The sequence below is a fragment of the Peromyscus eremicus genome, chromosome 9 (genome assembly GCF_949786415.1).
Source record: "Peromyscus eremicus chromosome 9, PerEre_H2_v1, whole genome shotgun sequence".
NCBI classification, from domain to species: Eukaryota; Metazoa; Chordata; class Mammalia; order Rodentia; family Cricetidae; genus Peromyscus; species Peromyscus eremicus.
In genome coordinates, this window is record NC_081425.1 from 4,381,732 (window position 1) to 4,406,103 (window position 24,372).

A 24,372-nucleotide genomic window follows, 5' to 3' on the forward strand; every position below is an offset into this window, starting at 1 on the left:
CTGTGAAAAGCCAAAGCCTGGGGCTAGAAAGCTGGCTCAGTGGATGCATGTGTTTGCTGCCAAGCCTGACAACATGAGTTCAATCCTTAGGTCCCGTATTGTAGGAGAGAATCAACTATCTCAAACTGTCCTTTGACTTCCATATGCACAGTGGTATGTCCCCCTCAAACGAAAGTGTGAAAGGAAAGAGCCAAAGCCCGAAGCAAAACATAACAAAACAAAACCATAAGTAAGTAAATAAATAAAACCAAAGCGTTGCCCATCTCCCATCTGAAAGTACTGTTGGTTCTTTCATATCATTAAGTGATGTCTGCACCAAAGTAAAAACATTTCTGTCCAACTAATTAACTGTCTAAAGAAGAAGGAAGCCCACACAATCCTTTTAAATGCTTCTTTTATTTCATTGGTTGTACATTGGGTGAGTGAACTGAATATTACAACCAAAACATAGAATTGATACAAATTAGACTCCTGTTTACACTGTAAGATAACGAATGAGGGAATTCTGTAAGAAGTGTTATGGAAAGATTTAGTAGAAATGTGACCAGTGGTGTGTGGCTGAAAGAACATGTCTGTGAAGTGCTGTTACACCCTGAAAATCAAGAGTGAAATGGAGTCCCGTACAAGTGGAGTTAGTTTCCTAACTGCTGTAGCTGTTGAACTGACATCTTCCTGTCTTGGATATTGGTGATTTTTGTTTTTGTAATTAAACAAAGCATTTAAGATTTATTCATCATAGTCAGACTTCTGAATATAAACAAACTTTTGGCAAATAATATTTATACAGAAAAATAGTTTTAGATCCTCTCAAATCCCAGAATTATTCTATAAAATTACATTATAAATAAATAAAAAGCAAAATCTGTTGTACATATATTTGTACATCTATGCATTTGCCTTGCCTCCTCCTTATTGTAAATGGCATATTTGACTCTCTGCATATTATAATCACAATTCTGGAAAATGGATATCATAGTAAAAAATACAGTCATCTATATTTGCTGGGGGATACAGGTGATGTTTTTGATGCTCCATTATTAAAGGGCTGAAAATAGCTATGTGCTAATAATTTTTAAAATAAAAATCATGAAATGAAAGAAAAAAAGACAGTTACAACAATTAGTCTACAAAAATATTTCAGTGATTCCCATAATTTACCTTTTAGTAATGTCTACTATCTTCTCCATGAGTTTAAATGAATAAGTAAAGAAAAAAATAAGTATGAGTGTTTTAGGCAAGTTGTAGCATAACTACATTGTTATAACTGAGAAAATTACAAATATCAATAATACATAAAGATGAAAACTATCGAAGTGATACAAGTTAGATACAATATCTTTCCACAAATTAAAACAAACACGATACAAGCACTACGCAAGATTATACTCAGAATGTGATTTTTCTTTTGATACAATTATCAGATCTATGATGTAAGATAAATAGATAGTAATTAGACTTTGACCAACATGAATTAAATGCAGATTTTTTCTCAATCAAAAAAAATTGATATGGTTGATGCCTCTAGTTTTCAGAACAGGCGATGATACCAAAATTTAAAATATTTTACATTCAATCTCAAAAGTCAAAATACTTCAATCACTAAAATGTCCACAAAGAAAATGGATGTTTTAAACAATTACACATAATATCCATTTATAACAGCTGTTTCATTTCTTAAACAATAATTTAAAAACTATGTAGGTACTGTGTAGGCTATGTGCAACATATAAAATGTGAAATATGAAATATTTGGTACGATAGTGCTTAAAATAAACTTTAAAACAAACTTTCTGAACAAAATTTAATTGTATCGCTATTACCTTGAAGATCAACCAAGTATTTAAAAAAGTAAACAACATTAAAATATGTTTCATCCATATATAGTATATATATGTATGTGTATATATAATATGTATGTACTTGTATTAAAGTTTTTTATACTTTTGAGACATAAAATATGCTTTAAGGTGAAAGAATTAAAAGAACTATTTTTTCCATGCTGTAGTTAGTTACAACCCTTTAATCCAACTTTTGAAATGCAAAAACAGTAATGGATATTTTAAAAAGTGAAACTATCTACCTCTTTTTTGTTTACATAGTAATTTAGATTAAAGTCACAGTTTGCATCTGTAGTGACTAAACTCAGACGTACTTAAACTGGAATATTATACAGACCTCCCCACCTACAGCTTCCCTGTTGGACTAGGTTTTATTTAGAAGAGCTATTCGGTAACAGGCAACCGGAGGGCGAGTTTGAAAGACCATTCCCTTAGATTCAACTAATTGGCATGAGCCTTTCATTCTTGTCAAGCTGGATGAAGTCTGGCAAAATCTAGGCACTTCTACAAAGTCTCTCTTATAAAACAACTTTAAAAATATACTTGTAAAATAATACCTTCAAGACTTTGTTGGGTGGGGTATGAAGCTCATACCGTGCAAAGTTTTTTTTTTTCAATCTATGCAATGTTATTCTAGAATCCCATGATTCAGTGCGGCATCTCCAGGCAAACCGAAACCCACACTCGGATGTGTCCCCAGCAATTGTGCTTGAACTGCCATTCAAATTTTAGACCTGCGAGGCAGGTATCTGTTTTACTTCACTTCTCATCTTTGCTGCAGTGTTCATCTCGTCAAGAAGTGAATCATACCCTTTGATCCAGTCAGGAAATGAAATGGTGGTGATTGGAGTTAGAATCGAACCTGCCCTTGGAATAAGTACTTAAACTAATGCTAACTGTTTATTGCTAAATTTGAAATATTCTGAGTCGAAATGAGTATATTGGCTGGACTTTCTGCATCAGCTATAGTTACGGAGATAAGACAATATTCCTAGGACAGAAACTATGCTTAGAACCCTGTAAAAGAAAACCTCATCCCTTATGCCTTTGAACCTCGCAGCTGGTCTCAGGTAGTTAACTATCTTAGGCTGGAATATACTAAGCATACCATATTTAATACTCATATATGACATAGCAGAACTAGCCTTAGGGTTGTGGTCTGTCCAGAAGAACTAAATTTAGCATGCAGTTTGTGGCAATTCTATCGAGGAGGAAACAGGGTAGTATGTACAGTAACAATGTTTAGTTATTCTCAATGCAGATTCTTGGCATTCCATTCCATTTCTGTTGATTATTTCAGAATTATCTGTTGAGGAAAAAGACAAGTACAATTTAGACTTTCTGCAGGGAAAATAACGAGCTTAAGTCTTACTCTTTGCAAAAAGGTATTTGAAAGTAGAATGATCTTCAATTTCTCATAATTCTGATACAACCATTAACTTTGTAAAATCTCCACCCTTCATGCTGATGATTTCACACTTAGCAATTTCTTCTGTGTAGTTGTGGTAAGGAATGGTGACTCAAACACACAGTGTTCTCTATGGCACCATGACAGCATGTATGTGGGCAGGCAGTCTGTTTAGACCTCAGTCTCCTAAATCATTTGCTTCATATTTCTTTGCTATATGTTCACACGACTATCAAATTGATATTTGCTCTAGCAATAAGAAAGCCTAAGTAAAGAATTTATTCTCTGAAAGTTGTTTATAAACTTAACTATAAATATCTAAGACTTAATCAATCAGGTAGTTTAATTATTAACTTATAATTCAAAGATATAGTCTTATCAAACATAATCTTGTTTCCAAAATATAACAGCAACCAGTTTCAAATGCAGAATATGCTTAAATGTCAGAGTAAAGAGAAAACAGATAACAATCTAATTAAGCAGTTAAGATATTCTTAAGAAACCCAAAAGCATAGATAAAGCTCAAACAAAGCTTTAATAGTTTACTATTAAATTCAAGCTATGGTCCTTGGGATTAATCTCCAAGGTCCTCATCCCTGCTCTTGCATTACTAGATTTTGAATCCTGGGCCTTGTACATGCTAGGCAAACACTCTGCCACTGAGCTAAACCCCCAGTCCAATCACGTCCCTTTCTAACTCTATCCTTTTGTAAAGGTGAGGGAGTTTTGCCTATGTGGTCTACGCCATTAAATATCAAGCTTAAATGTAAAATTTTATCAAAACTATTTGTTCTTTGTGCAATGTTTTGATTTTACTCTGTATAATTAATGAACAAAAGTTTATTTGTTAAATAGCCAAAAATCTCCAAGAAATAACTGACAAAACCGCTATGGTAAACATCAGCTAATATTGCTACATGCCAGGCTTCAGTTCCTAGTAGAAGGGCCATGTCTATAAACGTAATTTATCATCCTATTATGTCAGAGTTTATGCATATGGATATTTTTCTTTGAACACTCCAATAGTTCATATGTAGTATTTTTAGTATGTCTAAGTGATAAACATGTTCATCCTTTATTGAGGCATACAGATGTATATAGAACTGATGAAAATGGGCTGATTTACAAAAAATATTTATATGAAATGAAAGTTCAAAATTTCAGATACCAAGGTTATTCATTTAAGATTTATTTACTTATATTTAGTTATATGGATGTATATGTGTCTGTGAGTGAGGATGCTACATGTGGGTGGGTGTCCAGAAGAGGGTGTTGGAGGTTCTGAACTGCCCAACCTGGGTGCTGGGAACCAAACTTGGGTCCTCTGGAAGCGCAGCAAGTTAACCACTGGGCGTCTCTCCAGCCCCTACCTTATTTTTGTTCTTAAAAAAAATTCCTTGGAATTTGAAACTAATTTGGAAAATAGCATTCCTTGTTTCATATATTGGTAGATGTGAATAAGAATAACATACAATTTTTATATGTAGATACTAATACAGGATCTAGTATGTGAATGCATTTATCATATTGTCTTCAAATGACATCATTACAGTTAGGTAATATTTAGATTCTCCAAATAGATTATAACTTTTTATAAGATTATTAAATAGGAATCTCTTCTATTTCATCCCCGAGCTTCCATGCTGTCTGTACATCAGGACATTTCCTAAGACATCAAATCATGTCCTATTTTCCTCTACCTTTCATTGCTGTAGCAAGAGATCCTGAAAGATTTAGGAGAATCTTCTAGTTCCTGAGACAAACATATAATAATGTATGTTTTGAAAATGCACAATCCTGCTTATTGGCAGAAATTAAAAAGCCAGACAGAATGAAATTTACAAACACCTGGAAAGACAGGCACCCTACAGAAAGCCCAGTAAAATGAGAATGGGTAGATTTGCATTATAGAAATTTACAACAATGCTTTGAACTTGTGTATGACAAAGAGAAAACTGAGTAGCTGGACTGGAACTCGGTCTCAAAGTTGTAACTAAAAGTTGCCTAGACTCACCCAGCCTGCCTTTCCCCTCTGCTCCAGGCTACTCAAAAGCCAAAAGTGGCTTCTGGTGTTGTTGAACTTGAAGTCATGAGTGCTATTTTGAATCTAGGCCAGAAAACTGGCTGTTCAGGGCTGTACCTTTGTCTATCTGGGGAATGTATGTGTAGATAAAGAGGATGAGTTATACTCAATAGTAGCTGTGGACTTCAAGAGGTTCCAAAACTTGACCTTAGAGGTCAGGAAAGCATTCAGTTTTTCTCCTTAGAAGTTCCATTTGTAGCTGGCAACATTTTTTTTTTTTTTTTTGTGAAAGTATCATTTATTATTAATTTTCTTTTCTGAGAACTCTAACTTGTTGGGACTGTCTGAATGAAGTACACTTTAGGACAATGGTCAACCTGTGGGTGGCAACCCCCACCTGGGCTGTATATCAGATAGCCTGAATATCAGGTATTTATACTACAATTCATAACAGTAGCAAAATCACAGTTATGAAGGAGCAATGAAATATTTTTTGGTTGGGGGTCACCACACATGAGGAACTGTATTAAAGGGCCACGGTGTTAGGAAGGTTGAGAACACTGCTCTAGGGTGAAGTCCCTTGGAAAAAAGAGACCCTTGGAAATAGAGCATTAAGGTGATGAGCGGCAGAGAACCAATGCCACTCATTTCAACACTGTCCCTTTGGTCACTGGTTTTCATGTTAGGAGACAAATAACACTTGCATCTGTGGTGTCTGGGGTGCTGCAGGAAGTGAAGATGGTGTCAGGGACTTCTCTCTAGTTTTTTACCTTCTTTCCTTTAGTCGGGTTTTATTCTTAATTGATGCTAAAGGGCTACAGTTCAAAGACGAATAGGTGCATTTTGTACCTTTTTCTACAGGCTTGCCCCAGAGATGTTCTTCTACACTATCTATGTATCTCCTACTACACCTCTTCAGCTCTCCACCTCTCTCTCTCTCTCCACCATTCTTCATGATGGTTTTCATACCCAGGACTGAAGGCTTCAGAGGTGCCTGGACATTAAGTATGGGCACAAGCCATATTCTTAAAAGACTAGGCTTCTGGGTGTTATAGGTGACCTGGTGCATACACTACAAATCTGATTTGGACAAACCCTAATTTTGAGTTTGTGTATTTAAAAATGGTTAATTACAGTATTAGGGCTAGAGTGAAGGCTTATCGGTTAAGAGTGCTTCCAGCTCTTTCAGAGGACCCCAGTTCAGTTCTCAGCACCCACATCAGGAGGCTTACAACTTGCCTGTACCTCCAGCTGCAGGGCACTTGAAGCCTCTGTCTTCAGCCTTTGTGGGAAATCTTACATGAACACACACACACACATACACACACACACACACACACACACACACACACACACACACACACACACCCTGCACACACATTGAAAAACTTTTAAAACAGCCCATCAAATTTAAGCACAACAGGCTACATGGCAGCGATTTCTTTCCTGCCTTTAGTCCAAGCTGAGGTTGCTACCCAAGGCATCTAATTCAGGGCACTGTAGCCCAGACATTCTTGGAGGAGGTAACTGAAAACTTTCATTAGGTCTGCAAAAGTCTGTGTACAAGTCTGTGTACAAGTTAAATGGAGAGCTAGCTAGCTTTCTCCTAAAGGGCCTTCTCTGTTTCTGCCTGAGTTTTAGTGTCTACACTCTTGGTTTTCAGTAGGCTCTGAGAACATCTATCAGATATGAGCCTAGTGTGTGCTGTAGCCATATTTTGCAGATATGGGAGTCTGTGCAATATTAACTGTCTTGCATAACCAGATATTTGCTCACTTTGCTCCTGGCATGAGAATTCTCTTCAGGGCATGAAATGGTGGCCTGTCTCAGATCCATGCCATGAATGAAGGGAAGCTGTGATTCCAAAGCCTTTCTTGTACCTCATAACACGGTAACTGAGAAGGATGCTCAGAAGAGCTCCCTTGAGCCTGTGAATCAGAGAAAGGGGATGCCATAGGGCAAGTCTGGAGGAACCAGCCAGGTGCATGAAACGGAGGACAGTGTGTGCTGTCTGAAGGAGCTGGTGCTGGCCCTCAGTGATCACCTACATCCCACCCCAGCCTCTTCCCAGTGAATGCAAGAAATTCCGGCCACCCTACCCCACTGCTTCAGCTTCTGTGAAACACTGGCAAGCTGTGGCAGGAAAAAAAATCAAATGTATTGAACAAGACCCATTTCTGTGTATCTTCCTGGTGGGTGATTCCCTTAAGGAAGTAGTATTTACTGAAACAGAACTGTGACTGGAGGGGCAAAATTCTTAAGTATGACTCTGGTCTGTCATGTATGGTAAGTCAAAACTTTGAACTGAAAATATCATTTTCAAATCCCTTTCCCACTAAAAGGAGAACAACACAAAAATGAAGACAGCTGATACCCACAAAATGTATGGTTCAATTTAGAAAAGACAGACACACTTGACCTCCAACCAAGCGTGCCTTCACAAATCATTTGGGGTTCCTCTGGTTGTAACAATATGTGTGATGCAAAAACATCAGACGGTTGCAATCTACTTACTAATAAGGAAAGGAAATCATATGAATTAATTAAACTACATCCCTTAAGTTCTGTATTTAACAGTCTGATGATTCTCCTCAGTGTGAACATAGTCCATAAGTGGTCTGACATTTTTTTTTTTTGAAGAAAAAGCATGAATGGCTCCTGAAAGCATCAACTAGGTCTTCCTATCAGACATATGTGCAACCACTGACTAGTTCTTGTATCCTTAGTGACATGTGTGACATGAACTACAGCAAAAGTTACAAAGACGTGGTCTGGGTTGGGTTCTGTCTAAGGAAATACAAGCCCATCAGGGTCAGTCAGTACGCAGTATACAGCGTGCTGACCCACATGACGGAGAATGACCGTCTGTGGCTCAGATCCATCTGTGGGCGGATTCAGCAACAGGTGGTTGGTGGATGTATGCATCAGACCCACTCTGTGGAGGAGATGCCCAACCAAGTCAAGACCGCTGCTTCCTGAGTTGAGCAATAGTTGTAGCATCCTCAGGGCAGACAGTGGCAGGAAAGTTGGTGGGACTGGGAGAGAATAGCTACTGGGGAGCCAACCCTGAAGCTTCCAGACACTAGTGTTCACCCCCAGGAGTAGGGCACTAGACCAGCAGACACCTGCTACCTAAAAAGAAAATACAATCATTCTGTCCTAGACTCAGTCACTAGCTATGAAATATTCATTGTCTTGTCTCTCTCTTAATGATGATGGATTTAGGCTGAACCATCCATCACTTGCAAGAGATCTGGCCCGAGTGTGAAATGGTTGAAAGCAAAATAGTTTGTGCAGAAAAGGAAACACTGAATTTGAACTCATCAGTGCCATGAACTCAACACCTGACTTAGCCCATCTTCATGCAGGAGAGTGGAAAAGAAAGAAGGCAAAGCATCATGAGATTGCTCTAGTGTTTCAGAGACCATGTATTAATGCCTCTGAGTTTATACTTGTGGATGATCTTTGGGAGCTGAATGCATATTCTCAAAAGGGCAAGTTTCTACATGGCTTCTAGAAACCTTTACCCTCCCTACAGAAAACACTCATTGCCAAGATTCAGATATCTTATCTTCAGAGATGGTAGTTCAAATACTAGACTCATTAAGAACAGCTTTGCTTAACTGATGTGGATGACATTTCAGTGAATACACCCATGCATCCAAACCACTAAACAACGAAAGAAGAGCAAGGAAGGTTTTCCTTAAATCTCCCCATGACTAGCCATCAAATGCTGTCTTTATAATGGCTGACTCTGGGGAGATAAATAAAATATACCTTATAAAATATTTGTGTGGCCTTCCTGAACTACCAAAGAACCTCAGAGGATCTTTGTATCATGAACTTCAAGCTGTGGAGGATATTTCCAGGTAGGTACATTAACCAAGTCCTCAGCAAATTCCTCAGGATGGATGTCTAACTCCCCTTTATGTCTCTGGTGTCTAGGATGGGGGCTGGGTACATAGGAGTCACCAGTATCTGGCTGAGTGTCTGGATGAATACATAGGAAGTAACTGAGGACAGCGTCACATCGCAGAAGACCACCAGGTGAATTGGGGCAGAGGCAGTGCAGGCATGAGCAGGGACCCTTAGGCCACAGAAGATATCTCTGTAGCTTTTCAGGGTATGTGAAATATCCTGGAAAAATAGAATACCCCTTTCCCTGCAACTGTTTCACTTCTTGTCATACAAGGATAAAAGGAACAGTTCTCTAGGCTGGGGCCAGGATAACAGAGGGAAAACATGGCTGGCAAACAAAACTTCCACCTGAAGGACATGTCTAAACGAGGCAACTATTTTAGAAGGGCTTTTTCACAGTCGCAGAGCTCTGCAACCATGGAAGAGTGTACCCACGGCCACAGGGCTCCGCAGCTGCAGAAGGGTGTTTCCCTATTTTCTGAAACAAAACTATTTTTTTTTTAAAGAGACTTGCCTGTTGCCCAGCATCCTGATATTTATTTCTTTACTTGCTTTTCCGTGCTGGGATTGAATCCAGGTCTTGCACATGCTAAATGAGCTCTGTCGATGATGTGTGTCCCAAGCCCTCTCCTCTCCGTGTTCTTTTTACTACTCCCTTGACTTTATGCCATGCTCAGACTTTCCACTGTTTAATTTTCTCCCCTCCTTTGCTCTGTAGCGCCACACCTCTTCTGTGTGGCCGCCATTACTGTCAGTTTCCTGACGTTATCAGAGAGGAAAAACCCACGGAGTATTCTGATTGCAGCACATAGACATCTGCATATTTTTGGATCAGTGCAATTTGGTATTTAATCATAGTATGAATTACTGAAGCCAAACACAAATGTCTTCTGTCTCTTGGTGAAATGAGATTGAAATCACTAACTAAAGCTACAATTTTAATGTCAATACATGTACACTTTCAAATAAATATATTCTTCAGCCCATCTCATGACTATTTATAAATTAATTGTATCAAAAGTTCAGAGATAATTAGTGGTACATGCAAGGATACTTTGAAAAGCTGTCTTAAGATTGTTCTTGAGACAGGGTCTCATTTAGTCCAAGGTTGGCCTCAAACTTGTTAGGTAGTCAAGAATGACTTTGAAATTTGATTATCCTGCTTCTAACCCCGTTACTGCTGGCATTATAGGCGTGTGCTGCCAGGACTTGTTTTCTGAGATGCTGCAAGCCGAAAGCAGGGCTTTGAGCATGCTAGCAATCATTCTACCAATTCCTTTATACCCCAGACTCTAAAAAGAAGTCTTACTTGTTATTTTAGGGGACTATTGTTCTGAGGAAAGGCAGCATGCCACCACATTTTACTTACTTTCAAATGTAGATTTTATTTGTGCAGAAGAGGTATAACCCGGGGTCCTGGGAGCAAATGGTCAAATTGACAGTTTCATTCCAAGAAAAGAAAACAGGTTGGATGACATGCCTCTAATACTCGGTAGTTCTCCAAGAGCAGTTTTGTTCCAACTGTTGTTCTGCCTTATGCTTCCATTAATAAATGGAAGATGTTGGGTATACGTTCTAATACATATATTATCATGTATATGATAATATACATGTCATGTAAAACATTAGTAACTGGGCTCTCTCTATATGAAAGGTGGTAACACACCCTCATTAAAGATTATTAACCAAGGCCCGCACTGACAAGTTATCAGGATAACATCTACAAGTGGAAGTTCCTGATTTGATCAAGCATCTACAACTCATATTAACACAAGTTGTGTGTGGAAGCATCTAGACTCCATGTGTTCTGACTGCAGTGGGACTCTGAAGCTCAGCTCTGGAGTGTTTTCACACTGAGGCAGGACTGGTCCTTACTTGTGTGCTCTGAAATGCTCAAGGTTGCCCCAGAGTGACTGTTTCCGTTAGAAAGTATATTTTCACACCACATAGAATTAATTACAAATAACTCATTTTACCAAATGCCATACAAATGAAATCACTAGATGGCTATAAAAAATTGTGTCCACAACTATTTATGTGGTTGAAACATACTATATAATGTAAGGAAGTAAGAGCCTTACATATGCTTGCAAAGAAATTGCTAATGTACACAAACCAGACAAAAGTCACCTCCCCTTACAGATGGCTCAGGTGGGCCTTTCCTGCCACTGTGAATCCTTCTAACAGGGAAGGGAACTCTCCTCAGGTGCATCTCCTGTCTGACCTCCAATGATGGGGTGCAGCACCAGCTTACCCATGGGGGAAAATCAAGACTCATGGGGGTTTCCTCATGCAACTCTTGACAGCAAGGCCTCTCTTCCCCACTCTAGTCCTGGCTTTCCTCTTCCACCTGTGGGTGAATCCTAAGGATTGTTTCCACTGTTTTCACTCTGAGGTGGGAGGGCTGCCCTCAGATTACCTTCCACCAACATTTATATTCGGTTGTAATTGAACAGCACATGAAATTCTAATGTGTCCCCCAAGGACGACTGACTTTTGCATACAAATAAGGAGGAAGGTAAATATGGCGGGTCCCTCTGCCCCGTTCTTTTCTTTCCCTGGTATTGACCCTGTGGTGTTATTAAAAACATATTGAAGGGTGCTGTGTGTTTATTCATAAAAGAAGAGCTGTGAGATCATGTTTGCTCTGCAGCTGTGAATGAAGGCAAAAACTAAAACTGAACCCCAGACTGGAAGGGTCAAGTGAGAGCCAGGAAGAAAAGCAGCAGGCAGGGCGAGCCACAGCATAATGGAAGTGGGGGAGGGTGGTGTGGAGGAGTTCATAGCCACCCAGGAACTAGTCTCAGATTCTGTTCATGTGCACACGTGTGTGTGTGTGTGTGTGTGTGTGTGTGTGTGTGTGTACATGAGTGTGGAGGCTTGAGGTCAATACAGGCAGGGAGTTTTCCTCAACTGCTCATCACCTTGTTGGGGGGACAGGATCTCTCACTGGATCCAGGGTTCACCAATTTGGCTGGATGGGTTGGCCAGTGAGCCCCAGAATCCCTGGTGCCCCAGTGCTGGGATTATGGATGCACATCCCTATGCTCATCTTTATTTATGAATGTTGCAGATTCAAACAAAGGTCTTCATACTCACATGACAAGCACTGAACTGCCTGAGCCATCTCTCCACACCCCAGGTTTTCACCGTACTTTACATCCCAGTACTGTTCCACAGACTGTCCCTTACTGACTTGTCAATGGTGGACTTGAGCATGGACTATGGCTACTCCATCTCCAGCAGGCAAAAGACAGAACAGGGCTTTTTTGTTTTAGTCATAGTCTAGGAGACATGTGCCTTTGATCTCTCTCTCTCTCTCTCTCTCTCTCTCTCTCTCTCTCTCTCTCTCTCTCTCTTAAATCCCAAAGAAACAGACACTTCCATGTGCATGGACAGTGTTTTGTCCACACTGTTCTCCAGTAACCACGCCATGAGTCTGAACTACACTGTGAAGTGTGCCTAGAGGGCGTGCTGTGGCCAAGGCTTCTGTTCTGCAGAAAACATTTTGGGGACTGAGCTCACCTAAGAAGTCTGGTCAGAAAAAACAGAAGAACCCTTATAGTGCGTCTCTAGGTAATGTGGTGACCTAACCATCAAGGCCACTGCTGTTTCTACAGGAAAACTGAGCTCCAAAGCCACAGGTCAAAGAACTTTAAAAATACACTTTCCAAATGCAGACTGCATATGTTAAAGAAGGCTACATTTCCCTACTGTATCAAAAACATAAAGTCGTGGCCATATCATTCAAGTAAATATCCTAAAATATTTAGAATATTTGCAATAAGACGTGTAGGAAATGAGACTGTGGTTAAATAGGCAGCGCACTCCTGAGTGATTTCACTGGTGCAGACCTCCGGGCATGGATGCTGAACTGAAGAAAAAAAATTACATGGAAAAGCTAATTTAGGCACCATAATATTAAGATTTTCTTTGTTGTATAAATGGATAATAATGTGTCTATTATTGGCTTATGGTTATTTTTGATATCAAGTTTATCTTAAAGCTTTCACAGCTATGAGTTAACAACTCAAGAATAAAAAATGAATAAAAGACACCAGTGTCCAAGTTAAAAAAATAATAAAAGGCCTGAAGAAACTATTTTACTTTTTAAAAACAATACGTTTATACAGCAAGTGCCAAGAAATTTCAGAAAGATTTGTTCACACAACACGGGATTTTTTACAATCATGTGGTTTTTCTTACAGTAATAAATTAAAGATTCAGGTCAAAAAGAAAAGGAGACTCACAGAAATGTGTTCTGTATTTGTGTGTATGTATTTGACATAAGGCCCCCAATGCTGCTCACTGCCCTGCTTTTGTATCTGCTACCAGTGTCCAGCCTGGCATCCTGGGCACATCTTGGCTGCAGTACCTGCTTTCACAGTGGGGCAGAGTGTGGAATTCAGCACATTAGGGTCCGGCTTGAAGGCCCCAATGGCAAAAACACCACCAAATGCTCCGTCCAGAGGGATGAGCAGGAAGATGGACGAGAAGTGCTGCATGTGGAAGCTTATCTTCCTGTGTTGGAATCTCCTCGGGCACTTCTCAAAGCAGCGAGATGCTGCTGCCCTCCAACACATTTTCCAGGACACTGAAGACCCTGAAACCCTCTTTTAGTTCTTTGCCTGGTGTGTGTGTGGGCGGGGGAGGGGGGGAGAGGGAGAGAGAGACTAATCTGGCCGCTCAATTGTGCCTGAAGCTCTAGTGTAAAGGAAAACACAGAGAGTAGATGTGAGGGACACAGAGTCTCAGCTATGCCACCAACTGGACCTGTGAGCTTCCTGAGCCCTTCTCTCCCTTCGCTGGTAGTACACTAGTCCCTCGGTGTGGTGGGTGTTTAGATGACTTTACAACCAGCTCTCCCCAACAACACCTCCAGGAACCCTGGTGTGGGGCAAGAGGAAAGCCAGAGGAGGGTGCTTTACCAAGCAGTCACATTCTTTATTTCTTTATTGCCAAGTGTCCTCATCAACAGTCAGCTCTTTCTGAGGTGATCTGAATCCCATAATTACTTGGACTATAATTATTTGCAAATTTTCATTGTCTATACCCTTTATTATGTAAGGCCCATGAGAAAGGGGGATATCTTTTATTTTCCTCAGTCCCAGAATCCCAGCTCTATGGTTCCTAATATCCAATGCTGAGAGGGAGCAAGAAGTGACATACTGTCAGGGAATAAAGAGCAGGCTTTTTTTTTTTTTTTTTTAATAAGGTCTGATGTCCCAGGATAAACCTCACTTCTAACAAACTCAGTCCACTGAGGAAAACTCACAGCTGTTCACAGTCATCATCCTTGTGAAAACAGAACTCTTAAAGGGGAACATGGGGACAAGTGGGAATTTCATCACAAGAAGAATGTAAGATTAGTAATGGCCTAATACTCCGACATCTTTCTCGACCATTCTTAATCCCTTCTCTTTTGGAGAAGTCTTCATTTAGCTCTTCTGTCCGTTTAAAAATGTGGTAAAGTATACATAAAATGAGATCTTTCTATTTAAAACACTTTAAATGTATAGTTCGCGACAGAGTCCGTTCCCTGTGCTTCCTACTGTCACCCTAGTCCGCCTGCAGAGCTTGGTCTCTTCAGTGAAACCTGCACCCATTAGAAACCAACTCTGGATTCTCCTTTCTTGACACTTGAGTTTTCAGTTCCAAGAACTGAACCAGGGATTTGGATGTGCGTGATAGGAACACTCTCTACCAGTGAGCCACACTTCCAAGCCTTGTTCTTACTGAGACAGGGTCTCACGCAGCTCACGCTGGCCTTGGCCTTGAGACCCTCCCTCCTGCCTTAGCCTTCTGGGTGCTTTGGTTTCATACAGTGTGTTTCACATTGTGTCTGTCTCTGTGTCTTGCCAAACCATAACCACCTTCCACCCCTACCTATCCTTCCTTCCTATTTCTGGCTTTAAAATGGGATCCTCAGTTCTGCACACGACCCATCACCACCCTCAGCTGACTCTCTAACTTAGTTCTTCTGCTTTTACTTCGGAATAAATTGAACTTGTAGCTGCTCTTTTTTTTAACCTGTCTCCTGCAGGTTGCCCACACCATTCTTTCTTAACTAGTAGCGCTCAGTTTATTTACTGAGGTTGATGTGGCCATGAGGTTCTATGGGGACAATGGAGAAGAACTATCTCGTTTTAAACATTTACTGCTTACAGAATAAACAGTTCCAGTCTGGGATGAGAGTACTTCCAGCTGACTCTTTCCAGCATTCCCCATTGGCTTATTAGCCTGGAATGGCAAAATGGCACTCTCTTCCTCTGCATTCTACTTTTTATAGCTGAGTTGAAATCTGAATTGTCAATCTCACCAACCACCAGAATTTGCAGACAAATTCTAATACTGAATTTAGACTTTAAAAAGTTTTCACCTCTGTGAGAACTTCTGAAATGGTTGAAATGTTTAAAGGCAGCAGTTGAACTTTTTGTGTTCAATCTTTTGGTAGTGCTGGGGACTGAACATATTCCCTCAGGCATGCATGATGGCCAAAGGCTGCCCTGCTGAATGACAGCAACTACTCCCTCCTGAGCCCGACCGGCAGGAGTTCTCAGCAGCCAGTCCACACACGGACCTATAACACTTTCAGATGTGCTAGGGAGCACAGGAAATACAGGCATGCAGGCCTGAGGCCTAAACATATCCAGCCACCACATACTTGCTCGAATTGTGGGCCATTTATTCTCTACGATTTGTTCTCATCTGGAAAATGCATGAGGTACTTCACAGAGCAATAATGAGTATTAAATAAAATAATGCATATAAAGAGTCTGATATGTAATAGAGGTTTTTGATAATGGTTGGTTTATTTCCCTAAGGCTATTATTTTAGGAATCATAATCCTAAATCAAATTCAGTTTCAGTTTCTATTTAAATAGTTATTCAAATAATTCTATTGTGTATTTAGATATAGGTTTGAATGGTGCCTCATATGTTGGAAACCTCATATGCTGGGTTTTTGATGAGACTAATGATTTTTAGAGTATCAAATGCATTTGCTTCCCCTTCTAAAACACATACTGACTGTCACTGACAATGGAGTCAGACTGAATTTCTCTGATTTTTTTCATTGAAGTTTTGACTGTCATAACAATCATTTTGCAAACTGAAACCTTTTATTGTAAGAATGCAATCTGCACCAGTGCTTGATGAACAGTGCCCACCACAGTGGGAAGCTGACGTCCCCCGAAGGGCAGAATCTCTCATTCCTTAGAGTTAGGGGAACCCATGGGGGAACCCAGCAGCCAGGCTCAGTAGATGCATCCCTGGGCAAGACATTCAACCTCTTTCATTCCTGATATTTCTCCTCTGTACGATGGGAATTCAAAGTCTTTGCACTCCTACAGCGTTGTGAGTATTAGTTGATGTATTTACCAAGTGTCTGTGGACAATATTACATGACAACATGAAACTATCTTTTTTATTTTTGCAAGTAATAGGAGTTGAACCTACAACCTCATGCATGTGAGGCAAATGCTCTTCCACTGAGCTACAGCCCCAGCCTTTGAAACTATTCTAATCTCCCAGTCAAAGTCACAAAAGGGAAACATTTCACAAGCTACATTATTTACTAATTATTTCTACATCACAGTGCTTAGAGAAAATGACTATAGACACTTCCATGCACCCATCCTGTTAACAAATGAATATCTGGGGTTCAACTTTCAAGCCTTCACTTCTCACGTAGCTCCTGCTGCTTGTAGCAGGGACCTTCCAGCTCATGTTTAACAAACCAACATACAGTTCCAAGCAAACAACTCAGAACGCCCTGTCCAAGGCACAGAGCAGACTCCTTTTCACCTTTACACACTTCTTAGGTCTCCTCTTCGAAATTTCTCTTCTAGTTCATGTTTCAGGGGTCAATAAGGGCCCAGAAAAGAACACGAGCAATAGGAATCTATTCAAACAATGCCTCCCGTCCTGAACCCACATAACAAGCAGTTTTCTGGCCTCATCACTTGTTGTAGATCAACAATGGCACAGATGGAAAAAATGATTGATGGAACAGTTGTGAAATTAATGCTGGAAAAATACTTGTAGAGAAACAAAGAGTCAAGTTTAACTTCTCTGTATCTTTGATTAGTTACAGACCTCCACATTGTAAGGAGGAAGCAAAGTTCCAGGCTGTTCCAAAACAATGACAGTTAGTAACTTGATGTCAACCACGCTTTGATTGGGTAAGAGACCTAAATGTGGTGTTCGGGGACTGAGTTTCTCATCCTTGTATAACCGTGAGCAAGTCACTCCGATACTCTTGGTCTTTTTACTATAAAATGGATATTTTACAGAAGTTTGGAGAAGTTTGAAATTTGGCTTTGCCTCTTAACAGTATGACCTTGGGCATGTTCCCCACATCTCTAATGGTCTTTAGGGGCATTTCTGCTTTCAGAGAGATAATCACATCAAAGGCTGTGCATGATGTTTGGCACACAGCAAGTGCTTCAAGCGGGTGGTGGCCTGAGTTACATCCATGCTGTCTGGGGCTCTATAACCCTCAGGGTCCTTCCACAGTCATTGAAAGTACTTTCTCAGGAAGGTGGCTGGCAAAGTGGAGAAAAGATTGCTCTAGGCAGACCCAAATAATCAGGTTCTGGGCTTGCTTCCTTTGCTAATTTATGTGAGTTGGGAAAGGCACTTTGGTGACTGATTCCAGCTCCTATTACAATTTATAATATAACTTGTATCACATAAAAATGTTATTCTAGGGCAGGAAAGAGAGCTCAGTGGGAAAAGAGCTTGCCATGCTAGCATGGGGAATGCAGTTGGGATCTCCAGCATGCATGCATGTAAAGGCCTGGGTGCAGTGGTGATTGCATTACAGGCTTGGTTTACATCCCCAGTGCTGGGAAGGTGGAAGCGGAGGATTCCTGGGGCTTGCTAACCAGCTAGTCTAGTTAAAAGAGTGAGCTTCAGGATCATTGACAGACACTGTATAAAAAAAAAAGATGGAGAGTGATTGGGATAGACATTTACAATTAACCTCAGGCACACATGTGTTCCTGCACTCATGTACACACACGTGATAATGCACACATACCACATATTATTCTACAGGTATGGCATAACTGTGGTAAACTTGCTCTTCTGACTTCCTGACCTTTACCAGAATTATTTAATTAAAGTCTTCAGACTTGATGCACCATGACTAGGGGACACTGAGTGACGCCCTACAGTAACCAATTTAATGATGCTGTTTTTAGAAATGCCTCATGGAGAATAGTGACAAGGGTCTGTATTTTTTTAAGAGAGCTTATCAACATGGGCTTTGCATGTCTGAACCCCGTAGAGCAAGGTGTGATGATAAGACCAACAGACTGATTGCTGAAGGCTGGACAAACAGACAAGAATCACAGCAGACCAACAGACTGATTGCTGAAGGCCAGACAAACAGACAAGATTCACAGTGTATCACACTCGATGCTGAAGAGCGATGGGTTTCAATGGCCAGAACAGCTACAGTTCTTCATAAACCCCTGTCAGACTATACCAGTCATCTGATCTGTTCAGGACAAATCGAAGTAAAACTGTCCACAGCGAGATGCTGTGAAAAAGGACTGTGTGGCGGGGTGGAGGAGGGCTGTGTGGCGGGGTGGAGGAGGGCTGTGTGGCGGGGTGGAGGAGGGCTGTGTGGCGGGGTGGAGGAGGGCTGTGTGGCGGGGTGGAGGAGGGCTGTGTGGCGGGGTGGAGGAGGGTAGCCCCTGGATTTTGTCATTACTCTTCATCCTACCCCAGTTTCTTTTCCCTCAGTCCTGATCCTAGTACTTCCCTGGTAGAGCAGCTTCCTCACGGTGCTTGCACTCGGCCTCTCAGCCCATGCAGTCTCTGTGGACACAGCTTCCTGTGTCCTGGATTCCCCTGTTCAACTTTCTTTTCTATGAGTGACCATAGCACTTTCTACTCCATGCTCCCACCCAACAGGACCAGAGCAAGGTTTTTAGCTCACCTTAGATAAACTGTTAACCTATTTAGATCTATTGTAACCATAGCATCTCTTAAAAAAAACAAAAAAACAATGTGTGTGTGTGTGTGTGTGTGTGTGTGTACATGTTGGGGCCAGATGTTCATATCTGGTATATCTTCCTCAACCATTCTCAACCTTATCTTTTTTGAGACAGGGTCTCTCACTGAATCTGGAATTCAAAGATTCTATTAGACTAGCTGGCCAGTGAGCTCCAGGATTCTGGCTGTCTCTGCTGGGGTTCCAGGTGTGTGCCACCACACCCAGCTTTTTACACGGGGTGCTGGGGATCAAGACCCTGGTCTTAGTATTTGTGTAGCAAGCAGTTTACCTTTCACATATTTCCCAAGTTGGTCTGCACCTTACCATCTATCTCTCAGTCTCCCCCCTATCCCACAGAGGTCTGTCCTGGCTACTTTAGGGATGGAATCTTACCTTGAAGCTTATTTTCCATGCAATGATATTTACACATGGGGTTTCATTTTTAATGACAATGTTCTGATGATTTCACATCTCTTTACTAAGCCACTGACCCCTAAATATCTCTAGTATCCCTCCCAACTGTAATAGACTTTGAAATAATCAGTAGACTCAAACATATGTGGTCTTAGAAATTACTGCCTCCTCCAGTCCTCTGTCATGGAGAGAAGGCTGGAGAGGGAAAAGAGACCAGACCAAAACCCAGTTTGCCTGTAACCCATGGAACATCATTTCTGGTAAATTCAGCCACAGTCTCTTGGGGTCCACCCCCAAAACACACACACACACACACACACACACACACACACACACACACACACACACAGAAGGCATCCAGATTTGAGTGCAGAAAGGAGTAAACATTTGCTCTGTTTGGCTCTTACGGAGAAAACCCGACCCATCACTGAGCCCTTGGACACAGGGTTGTGTTCATGCACTGCAGCTAGTTTGTCCTTCCTCGCAAACCTCCAGCCGGGAATAACACACACAGGATGAACTGCATATCCATGCAGCTCCAAGCCAGCAGCCTGAAATTAGAGAGGTGGCTTTACTACCACCAGCAAATGTGCTCTGGGGAATGAAACCTTCTAATTCAAAAAGAAGCCTCGTCCCAAAGTCCCATCAAAATGCAAACGATGACAGGATTTGAGGTAGGACCATGCGCTAGGCAGGGAAGTGTCACCTTAGGACTCCTGAGAGGTACCCTCAGCCACAGGGAACTGGAGTTGCCCTGTGACTTCAGGTGCTGTACACAAAAGTCTGCCCAAGCTTCTCACTGTGAGGTGTGAATTATTCATGGAAAATGAAACTGTACTGGATCACAGTGCTTACATAACTCAGCTTTCCTCAGGGACTCTGCAGATCCTTTCGTTAATTAAGCCTCCCTACAGTCCCCAAAGCAGCTACCTCTGAGGCCAGAAAAGAAAAGACTATTGTCTCTCCGTTTTCTGATTTCTTTGTGTAGTTCACATACACTCAGATTCACACATGCATACAATATGTATGTGTCAATGCTAGTGCATGTGTGTCATGACGCACATGTATAGAGATTAGAGGACTTTCGGGTACCAATTTCCTCGTTCCACTGTGAGTTGGGGACCCTAACTCAGATGTTCCGGCTTCTGTGGTGAGGGGAGCTTTTTCCCTGCTGAGCCATCTCACCAGCTGGACCCCTGACTTCTAAGAGAGAAAAACAAAACAAAACAAGAAAAACTTCCTCTACCACTGCTCCTTGTACATCTAAGTTCACCTAAGACTTACACCTCAGTGTTCTTTCCTTTGAAAACATTTTCCCCGCTAATAAATCTGGATTCTATTCTGTACACTGCAAGTTAGATTCAGTCACCAAGCAGCTGGACTAAGGATGCAAGCAAAATGTTCCAAGCGGCTTAACCACTCGGGCAGTGAAAGGTGGCAAGAGGGAGAACTCCGCCCAGCCTGCTGTCCGCAGGGGGAGACTCTGACGGTCTGTGGGCTTGGCTTCTTTTGGGAGAACAGCATGCGTGGACCAACACTTTTCTGTCCTCAGCTCTCAGGAATGGGCAGGCTAGGAGAATAGAGTGCTTGGCTTTGATCCTCTGCACAGGGGCTGACCACTCTGTTGTGTATTTCTGGAGACAGACCTGACAGGGGCCTACTCCTCCCACACTGGGCCTTGCAGAACCAGGATACCTTCTTGTGAAACAAACACAGGCCCTAAAATGGGTCAAGTGATGAAGAGTGGGGATGCTGGTACCTCCTACATTTGTCCGAATATAGTCCCAACAGATGGCGTCGAATAACAGAAATTTTACAAGGCTGAGCTGTGAGGAGGTGAGGTGGAACATCACCTCCGTGGCTCTGGGGTTATGTCTTCAGTCACGTGAAGAATGAGTGAGGCCAGGTAGTCTTTCCTTAAAAGCAACTTTCATCAAGGCCAGTTATACACAATGTATCACTCTGGTTACAGACAATTGTACTGTTTTTCTGATAGAGTATTATCGAGCTTGATTATCAGATATAACAAACCTATATCTGGTATGTCTAAAAATGGAATTTTCTAGCTTATCCGATATTTCAGTAAAAAGATGGGAGCTGATGAAATGGTTCAGAGGGTAAGGGCACAGGGTGCCAGGCTTGATGACTGAGGTTCAGTCTCTAGATCCTACATGGTAGAAGAAGAGAACCATCTCCTGGAAGTTTTCTTTCAAGCTCCTCATCCATGCATTTGTGCCTGAAAACACACAGGCATACTCACACCCTAAATAAGTAAATGTGATTGAAAAAAGATGGTGATAGATACATGATACATTATATATATTATCAATTAATTTCCAGTAAACTTTTCTTAAAGCCAAGTCTCTGTTAGTGGGCTTAACCTTTGGAGGGGTGTTCAAAAGGTGTGATAAAGTCTGAAGGTCATGACCATGAACACGAATTGGCACACTTTAGAGATATGATTGTTAGTTCACACAGTGCTGGAAGCATCATGTGACGTCAGTTTTGAAGGCACTGTGTTAGAGCTCTAGAGAATCCTAATATTTAGGCTGTAATAGTTTTTCTCCCAGACAGCTCACAAAGTGGAGTGAACTGGAGGATAACTGTCCTTTTCTACCCATACAGCTATAACGCAGAATCGGGACAGTGTGGTCTCTTCACATCTGAGGGGACTCTGTGCCCCCGGGCTGGGGCTCTAGGTGTCAGTAGTTCTTGGTAGCCACATATTGGGGAAGACACATTGGATGACCAGTGAAGCCACCAAGCTCTGCCCTGGAAAGAACACAGAGCCCAAGAAATGACTTCCTGTGGTCACCTTTCAGGCCACCCCCTATCTCCTCCTGCCACCTGACATTTCTTTGGACAGATTTGGTCATGGTGTGAAGGTGTTGGTGTTTGTCTTTGGCTTTAAGTTATACTCCATACCTAATACCAAAGGTGAGGCTGGCCGGCCACTTGCCAGCTGCCACTGATCCAGTTTAGGATCTTGTTAAAACCTTTCAACATCTCTGCAGACTCTCCTCCTCGAATCCATCTGCTCAGTTTTAGCTTCTGTTCCCAAGACTATTCTGCTTGAGATCCCCAAAGTGGCCAAGGAGCTGAGTCCTTTAATCTGACATTAAGGCTAATGCTTGTCTGGAGTCAGACATCCTGACACCACACCTGTACACCGACCAATCAGATCACTGGCTCTTCTCTAGAAAAACTTTACATTCCTCCCCTCCATTGTATCTGTGCGCTTTCCTTACTGTCCAAGGACAGTGCTGTAAGCCACATGCAAAGTTCTTGCGGAATCAGAGCACACTTTGAACTGGGGGCAGGAGCCTCAGGGAAGACGCAATACAGGCTAGATTTTAACTGGGCCTTTCAAGGGCTAATCTTAAGGGAACTGAATACCTCTGACTATAAATGGAGAAGCTAAAATGTAAATTATATTTATGTCTCTTCTTTTCAAATAACAGAAGTTGATTTTGAAAATCCAAAATCCTAAACAAACAAAACAAAAAATTGTAGCAGAGCTCTGTAATCATTTAGGTTATAGGAATTTAAATCTGCATCCTTTTATTAGATAAAATATCTATAATAAAAAACTAGGTAACCCACATTTTAAGTTTTTACCTCTGCATCTTTTGTTTATTTTAACATAGGTGCCTCCAGATTTGCACATTCTAGTCCTGTGATTAGGCTAAAACTGATTAATTTGTACATTATTTCCCTTTTTGTGTGATTTTGTTTGTTGCCAGGGCATTTTTGAGGTTGGTAGAAGCTAGTCATCAAGTCTGCAACCATTTTACTAGGACTGTTACCTGATTCTTCCTTAGATTTACTCTTTAGAAATTATGGATACTTTTCTCTGATTATAACATCACCTAACCCTAGTGAGGTCCACTATACGATTTCTAAACATGACCTGGTGCTCAGACAACTAGCTGGCCTTTATGCCTAAATTCGTCTTTCCCGCTTAGTGCTCTCCTTAGTCTGAGCCTTGAGCAAGACCACTTCCTCTTCCCCATAAAGTTAGAGTTTACTCTGAACCTGGGTTATAGTTACATTTATGAGATGTGACTTTTGTACATTCTTAATTATATGGCAAGGTGGCACACTATGGACATAGAGCAAGGCTCTACAGCCAAAATGCCTGGCTTTAAATCCTAGCAAGACTATTTATTAGCTGTGTGATTTCAAGTAATGCAGGTAAATATTGTTTCAGTTTCACAATATATAAAATGAGAAAGATTTGCATTCTACCAATCTCATAAAACTGGTAAGGATTGAGTGGGTATCTATATTTAGACACACACACAATTTCATATAATATGTAATAAAGTCAAACATATGACATACTATGTAATATATGAGAGAACATTTAGAATCATAACTGCTACATAGTAAATGTTTTTTTTTTTTGTTTTGTTTTTTGGGTTTTTTTTTTTGGCTTTTTTCGAGACAGGGTTTCTTTGTGTAGCTTTGCGCCTTTCCTGGAACTCGCTTTGGAGATCAGGCTGGCCTCGAACTCACAGAGATCCTCCAGGCTCTGTCTCCCGAGTGCTGGGATTAAAGGCGTGCGCCACCACCGTCCAGCTCATAGTAAATGTTTTATATTATTATTATTATTATTATGAAGCATAGTTCAATATATTGAGATTCAAAGACATTAATTAAATTGGAAAATAACTCAATAAATTTGCTTGCTATATTTTTGTTTACATATCCATTCCTAGAGCTAAGCAGCCATTTTCTTAAAAAAAAAAAAAAAAAAGAAATC

General features: G+C 41.1%; 1 protein-coding gene across 4 annotated transcripts in view; it reads right to left on the bottom strand.

Annotated features, from left to right (window-relative positions):
* Window positions 1-377: 377 nt before the first annotated feature.
* Mbnl2 (muscleblind like splicing regulator 2) overlaps window positions 378-24,372 on the bottom strand; it is a 148,457-nt gene continuing 124,462 nt past the window's right edge. For 2 of the 4 annotated variants that reach the window (XM_059273197.1, XM_059273195.1), the window contains one exon: window positions 378-3,144. In XM_059273197.1, the coding sequence (XP_059129180.1) occupies window positions 3,017-3,144 (128 nt within the window). In that variant the 3' untranslated portion in view covers window positions 378-3,016. The remainder of the gene's footprint in view (window positions 3,145-24,372) is intronic. The other 2 variants (XM_059273196.1, XM_059273198.1) reach the window with 1 other exon arrangement.